Source organism: Quercus suber, unplaced genomic scaffold, assembly GCF_002906115.3.
Source record: "Quercus suber isolate HL8 unplaced genomic scaffold, Cork oak 2.0 scaffold_270, whole genome shotgun sequence".
NCBI classification, from domain to species: domain Eukaryota; kingdom Viridiplantae; phylum Streptophyta; class Magnoliopsida; order Fagales; family Fagaceae; genus Quercus; species Quercus suber.
Genome location: NW_027069726.1, coordinates 747,322 through 755,667, shown reverse-complemented (window position 1 = coordinate 755,667; position 8,346 = coordinate 747,322). Strand labels below are relative to the sequence as shown.

The window sequence follows — 8,346 nt, the reverse complement described above, 5'->3', positions numbered from 1 at the left end:
AAAAAAAAAAAAAAAACCCTCAGAATTGTACTCATTTTGTAGTTTTACAATGGGTCATTTTGTAACATGACGGGCATTTGTGTGAAGAAAAAACCTCGGAAATTGCATGGTTGATAAAAGAAATTCTCTCCAATATCTTTTTATAAAGAGATGGATTTGTGCGTGTTTTTATACATCCTTCATAGTTGTATAATCACGAAGCAAGTCCAATGAATTTAGATTGGTACTACCAATTCCCAAAGCATGAGTGTATAATGTGCTATTAATTTCATCTCATCTCATTACCAAGTCCAATGAATTTCAATTGGAATTCAATTTTTCCAAGTGGTGCATCTCTTGCAATATTCTTTGATTTTTAATTTTTAATTTTTAATTAATTTTTTGAAATTTATTTTCAATTCCCAATGCCACTTTCCATATTTGACTTCCTGTTATAATTCCCTAGGCACTTTGAAGTTTGAACCAAGAGAACAATGAACCTACGTAAAAATAAATAAAAACAATGAATCAAAGTAATGGTTCTCTCGAAAACAACTCCAAATTATATTATATTCTTCTGATTATTTTCTTTGTATACGTGTATAGTAAAATTGGACTCCAATTTCAGATTCTAATTGAACAATTGGAATGACACATGGCACAAAATTGAAACTCTAATTTGGAATTCTATTTGAGTTTCTCTCTGCTTCACCTATTATTATATATATATATATATATATAATTGTTGACATGGCAAACAACCAAAATAACGTAAATTGTTGAATGTAAATTTTAGTTCATTGCCACATTAACGTAAACTAATTATTTATTTTGGTCGTTAACCACGTCAAAAATTTACATCCAAAAAATAATGACAAAAACTAAATTGACACGACACTAAAAGATTAGAGACTAAATTAACATAATTGAAAAATTAAGGACCAAATTGAAATATGATGTAAAAGATAGGACCAAATACACAATTTACCCTATATTTTATCTTAAACTTGCCCCTGCAAACCAAAATCATGACTTCCTGAAAATTGCTATTGTTCTGAAAAACTATGGTGTGCAAACATATTTTTTTTAAATGACTTCTTTGAAAAAGCAACTCAGGAGCTGCCATTCAAAAATGCATTTCTTTTCTGGTTCTAAAAACTTAATTTTCTCAATATGGCAACAATTTTTAGTATTTTCATTTAAAATCATTGATTTTTCTCATGATATTGTCTTTGTAATTATAAAATTAAATTAAATTAACCTTTTTAGTATAAGCAGGAAGCATAATAACCACTAAATTTTTAAAGGATATGATATGCGTAAAAGACATGATAAAAACTAAAATCTATATTTTGCCCTTTGAGTTATTTGATTTTAGCCAAAATTTAGGTCAACTAAACGTCTAAATCACTTAGTAACTCAACGATAAATATAACAATTTTAATGTATCTTATTCCTGTGATTATTTCAACTTTCAGGGTGAACACTATCTGCTTTCTTATGGCTAAAGGTAGAGTTGCTTTATATTTTTGTATTCTATTTGATTCGTCTTTGCGAGTCACAACTTCGATGGGAAAATCTCCTCAATCATTTTCAGGCGTGTTGTTTGTTGCTCCAATAGAATGGTCTCGTTGCCTCTCTTGTCTATACATGGACAATTGAGTAGTCCAAACAATGTTTAGTCAGGCTCACATGATATGATATCTTTTTAAAGCTTGGTTTTAAATTTTAATCTTTTATTGTTGTTGTTGTATATTTTTATTTTAGTTGACGTGTTCCTTAGATAATTACTTGGCTCGAAGTTTTATTATCTAGTAGTTGCCTATTGATAATTGAAATTGGACATCTAGTACTTAAAAATTGCTCGAATCAATTGCTTCACACTGCACAAAATCACAGTTCCTTCTGTCAAAAAATTTTTGAGTTTTCTTGAAACAATATAAAGCCCCTATTCCCATGCACTAAAAAGTGTAAAGTATTGTTACAAGTTGCAAAGCCGTTTAAGATTTTGAATTTGAAACAAAATCATATGCTCTAGAGAAGCTGCTGAAGAAAAAAAAAATTGTGGTTTTGAAAATAATAGTCCTTTTGGGAATGGGAAGATAGATTTGAATGTTAAAAATTTGGGTAAATTACATCAACCTCCCCTAAGGTTTGGACAAATACCACTCAGGTCCAAGATATTTTAAAATTAACCAATTAGGTCCATAAAAGACAACTTAATCCCTAACAACCTAACATCGTAACCCCCTCCGATACTATTTTTCCTTCCCTCATTCAGACCTTTCTCTTCTCTCTCGTTCCACTCATTCTCGTTCAGATCTCTCTTCTCTCTCTTGCCCCATCTGTTTCTCTCTCTCGCCCCTCTCTCTCTCCAACCCGACCCACCCTCTCTAAAGGTTGTTCATCAATCAAATCGGGAAGATTTTTGGGCACTTTTGCAACTGAATCATTGTGGGCAATTTCCCTTTAACCAGCGTCGATCAAGACCACCCGAGGTTGGTTTTTTAGCATATGCGGTGGCGGTTTCTGTCTAAATGTTTGTCGGTGCTCCGATCTCCGATAGGAAAAAGAGAATACTAGCCACACAAATATATAAAAATGAAGAAGATCTCAATATTATGAACCAAATTAGAGCCAACATGAACCAAATTTGGGTTCAAAATCGTTAGATCTAGGTTCAAATTGTTCAAATTGAAGCCAACTTGAGTAGATCTTGGTTCAAAAGCTTTTATATCTAGGTTTGGATCAATCAAATCGGAGCCACTTCTGATATGGGTGGATTTGGAGTGGGGGTGGTTGTGGCTTCTGATGTGGTGGTTGGTTTGTTATGAGTTTTTTTGGATTTTAGTTTTGTTGTAAGATTTGGGTTTTGTTATGGGTTTGGTTGGGATTTTTTTGAATTGTTTGGATTTGAGTTTTGTTGTAAGATTTGGGTTTTGTTGTTGAGGGTTTGGGTGGGTTGGGTATGGGTATGGGTAAAATTGGAGCAAATTTAAGGTTAGAGACAGAGATAAGTGAAGAGTGGTCTGAGGGAGAGGAACAAGAGAGAAGAGGCTAAAGAGAGAAGAGACCAATTAAGAAAAATAAGTAACAGAAGGGGTTACGGAGTTAGGGGTGTTAGGGATTAAATTGTCTTTTAGGGACCTAATTGGTTAATTTTAAAATATCTTGGACCTGAGTGGTATTTGTCCAAACCTCATGGGAGGTTAATGGAATTTACCCTAGAAATTTTATTACATAAAACTTGTAAAATTGATGCGTCACCCATCACGAAAAAAACAATTCATTTATTTGGTGGTTTAAGTTCACCAATAGCATTCACAGTCATTTCAATTTATAGGTTTTAGTAAAATTTATAGTAACTTCTATCAGAAATATATGCATATTTTGTTACACAATATAGAAATGCAATTAATGGTTTACCTCATCAAATTCCTCAAATATGTCCACACTAGGTTGGGGAACGGTGCATGTTGACTATACTCTTCACAGCTCAAATAACAATTCCAGTTGCTCTCAAATCTAAACAAGAAGTAGAATCATTCATTTATTGAGAGGTACATAAGATAATTTTTCTAGAGAACAACTCTTATCAAAAGGTCAGCATGAAGCTACATTTGATATAATTTTTTAGTTATATATATGCACGCAATATCTTTTTATCTTTTTATTGGTTAAGTATTTCATCGAATAGGTTATTGCATAATATGTTTTCTCAGTATGCCCATAATGCTTATCAAACATCATAATGATCAAATACTAAGAAATACATCTTTCTTATAATGTGTGTGTGTGTGTGTGTGTGTGTGTGTGTGTGTGTGTGTGTGTGTGTGTGTGTGTGTTGAGGGGGAGGGGGGGGGCCTCGGGCCCAGATAGTCAATACTGGCCCACTTAACCAAGGCCTAAGATCGGCCTAAGTAACCAAATCTAGCCCATAAGATAGAAGTGCACCCAAACCCCGTTGAAATGAGCCCAACCTAACGACACATATGTTGAGACTAAGAAATTATCGTTCAGGAGAAGCCCATAGTGTTTGTCCACTACTAACCGATGTGGCGATGGGAAAGTGATGATGAAATGATTAGTTCCAAGTTAGTTACCGAGAGTTATCAATGCCTTTGGGGAGTTCGCTGCCGAACTCTATTTAACATCTGGAACAAGTTTCGAGAGAATCCTCAGAAGGCATGACTATTTCTTGGGATTTTGGGTAATAGTGGGATTGTATGGAAACTAGTGAAAAAGTAATGATTTGAACCCCACTAAGGAGAGACTATATAAAGGGAGTAAAGGCAGACGATAGAGGGTGGTTGACAAAATGTTGAGGAAAAGAAGGGAAAAGAAAAAGAGAGAAAGGGCGAGGAAGGGAGAATAACAATCAGTAGGGAAGGGGATGTTGTTCAAAAAAGAAAAACTCACAGAGATAATTGAAAAATGACTATCCAGCTTGTGTTTAAGGCCATTTTCCTGTAGGATTGATAGGAAACCCACCTATAAATAAATTAGGGGCCCAAATCCTTTGTCCAGGACTTCAGCTCTCACAAGTTTGGGGACTACAATTTCCCACAAATGACGCCAATTATGTAGTTATTAGTCCATGTAATAGTGCATAAAATAAGGACAGATGGGTTTGAAGTAGTTGTAGAAATTACAAGCAACACCTAACATTGTGCCACATGTCAATTCAGGCCCATAGTCACATGAAAGGAACAATATATATATATATATATATAGTTGGATTCAAGTTATACCTGGTGTAACTCTAAGCAATGTTACACCACCCAATAACTTATTATTAAATTCATATTTTGAAAATTCAACCGTTGAATTACATGTTCTATATGTTCTTAATATGTATGCCAATTTTCATGCCAATCAGATGTAATTTACCATTTGATTCATAAACTTATTTTTTATGCATTATTTTAAACTATAAAAACTTGATTCTAAATAATTGATTGATGACATGGCTATTAATCTTTGATCATCTTTAAATTTTGTAAGTATAGAAAATATACAAAGATAATATAATCCAGTGGTGGATTTATCAAAATTCACATTTAATTATAAAATATTGGGTGGTACAACATTGCTTAAAGTTACATATGATGTAACTTAAACTTAACTTATATATATATATATATATAACACACTAGACTCATCACACATGTTTTACGTGTGCAATAATTCTCTTTTTTATTTTTTTTTATTTTTTCAGTATTATTATACTTAAAAGTGATAAAACTATGTTTTTTTTTTTTTTTAAAGAATGAGGTATGGCAACATGGAATAATGTTTAAAAATGAGATAGAAAACCGTAAGAAGTTGAAACCCAATAGGACATTTGATTTTATTGATTGGGATAAAAATTGTGATAAGTAAAAAAAATTAAGATTTGAACGAAAAAAAGATGATATACATTAGTGTGGATAAATAGAGATTTGTGATATCTGTATAGAATTTGGATAACAAAAATTTTGGAATGTATTTTTAAAAAAAAAAAACCATAGAAATTTTGGGATAAGAATGAGTAGTTTTTATTTGAGGTAATGGGTTTTTTTGTTTTGGAAGAAGTAATTTTATATTTTTTTATAAAAATAATTGAAGTATTTGAATTCAAATAGATAACAAATACAGATAGGAATCAAACATTTGAATATAAAAGGATGGTGAGAATAACGTTTTTTTTTTCCCCTTTTATACGCGAGATGGTATTACTGTTTTAACATTTTTTGCTTTTTTGAAGGAAAAAAATTAAACAAAATGGTATGTTATTTCAGAATTTGTATGAGGATATTTTGGAAACATAGGAATCATCTTATTAATAGTTTATAATATATATATGTGTGTGTGTGTGTGTGTGTGCATGTATGTATGTATGTATGCATGCATTGCGCACACACGAAGAAGTTATGGACTTATTGGCTAAATTATTTTTTCCAACTTATTTAAGCACAATTTTTTAAAATTTTATTTTAAATATAAGATATTGTAATATGCCAAAAGCTCAATCATATTGAACTCAATAAGAGCAAGAATGTTTATAAAACATCAAATATATACATGTCAAAGAATCAAGGTATTACTTGATACCACCATTAACATCTTTTCACGCTATCACTTTGATAACACAAAAAATCACCGTGGCTGAGCTTTTAATGATTTACCTTTTCAATATTTATGCTGAAATAGGTACATGTTAATGGAAACTTATATAACTCCACAATTGGAGCTATGCTACACAATGGATGTTGTCATCTTTTTTATTTATTTAATACTAAGTATTTTTAACACACCACACGAGAAGGAGGAGAAGGTTTTTCAAAGAAACTTATAGTACTTGTCATCTATACTATTAATAAGAGGATGCTCCTATTTCATTTTCAATTTTTGGCGTACCAAAAATCTTTCATACAAATTCTGAAATAACATACCCTTAAGTTTATTTATTTTTTTTCTAAAAAAATGCAAAAAAAAAAAAAAAAAAAAACGTTATCTCACCACCCATTTGTATTCAAATGTCTGATTACTATTTGTATTTATTATCTATTTGAATTAAATACTTCAATCATCTTTTATAAAAAAAAAAAAAAAAAAAAAAAAAAAAAAAACAAATTACTTCTTCAAAGAATATTAAGAGTAATATTATCTCACGTACAAAAGAGAAGACAAAAAATGTTATTTTCACTACTCATTTGTATTCAAATATGTGATTCCTAATTCTTCCCAAAAAAAAAAAAAAGTCTGATTCCTATCTCTATTTATTATCTATTTGTATTCAAATACTTCAATTGTCTTTACCAAAAATATATATATATTACACACACACACTACAAAATTACTTCTAAAAAAAAATAAAAACCCTCACTACCTATGTAAAAACTACTCATTCTTATCTGAAATTTTCTTTTCTTTTTTTAATTCTTAAAACATTCCAAAAATTTTGTTATCCAAATTCTATATATACAGTTATCACAAATCACCATCCATCCAACACTAACGTATTATCATCTTTCTTTTGTTAAATCTTCAAATTTTTTACTTATCATAATTCTCTTATCTCAATTAATAAATTCAAATGTCTTATTGGGTTTTAATTCTTAGCTGTTAAAAAAACTTATTCTCTATCTCATTTTTAAACATTATTCTGTTACTTACCTCTTTCTAAAAAAAATAAAATAAAAATATACACGGTTATTTATATATCACTTTTAATCATTATAACACTTAAACTCAAAAAAACAAATAATAATAAAAAAACGTATTATGCACAACAAAGCGCATGTGATTAGTCTAGTTTTATATTAATTGAATGTGATTCAAAATATCTAGTTGTTACTACTTTACATGCTTAGAGATGAAAAATCCTAAAAATAAAAATAAAAATGTATAAACCACCATCAAAAAAATGACACAGCTTATAGCACATAGTATCTAGATGCTTTACTTTTGAATCATATTCAAATCTCTTGAATCGTAAAACTTTTTTTGTTTAGTTTAACCCTTTTTTCTAAATAATTACAATAATACGAGATGGATGATTCAAAATCTCATAACTGTCACATTCAAAAAAAAAAAACTTAAATGAACTAAAAAGTTCTTAGTCTTTTACAATGTTATGTTTATTTATTTATTTATTATTACTTTTTAGACCACATAGAGAGGACATGCAGAAACATAATTTACGAAGGGTTACTCATTTTATTAAAAATTTAAAATTTTAAAATTTTAAAAATCCCATTACCTGGCTCTCTCGACTCTAGGAGTAGTATAAAATTCCACAGTGATCGCTATGACCATCAAAAGTTTACCTGCTGCACCTGCAAAAATTTCATGGCATGAAATGTCTAATTCCTATTTGTATTGTATTTATCTTGAATTCAAATACATTCAATTATCTTTATAAAAAAATATATAAAATTACTTTTTTCCAAAAAATGATAAAAAGAGTAATATTTCTCACATACAAAAAAAGAAAAAAAAGTTATTCTCACCACTCATTTGTATTCAAATGTCTAATTCTTCTCTATCTCTATTTGTTATTATTGCATTCAAATACTTCAATTATCTTTCAAATATAAAATATATATATATACAAAATTACTTTTTCAAAAAAAAAAAAAAAACCACTACCTCACTAAAAAATACTCATTCATTATCCTGAAATTTCTATGGTTTTTTTTATTCTTTAAACATTCCAAAATTTTTGTTATCCAATCTATATATTATCACAAATCTTCATCCATCTACACTAATGTATATCATCTTTCTTTTGTTTAAATCTCAAATTTTTTTTTACTTATTCATAATTCTTATCTCAACAATAAATTAAAATGTCCATTGGGTTTCAACTTCTTATGATCTCTA

General features: G+C 29.6%; 1 protein-coding gene across 1 annotated transcript in view; it reads right to left on the bottom strand.

The window, feature by feature from the left end:
- Window positions 1–394: 394 nt before the first annotated feature.
- Window positions 395–8,346, bottom strand: part of LOC111997599 (LOB domain-containing protein 22) — a 12,088-nt gene continuing 4,136 nt past the window's right edge. The window contains exon 2 of the mRNA XM_065781542.1: window positions 395–479. Coding sequence (XP_065637614.1) covers window positions 395–479 — 85 coding nt within the window. The remainder of the gene's footprint in view (window positions 480–8,346) is intronic.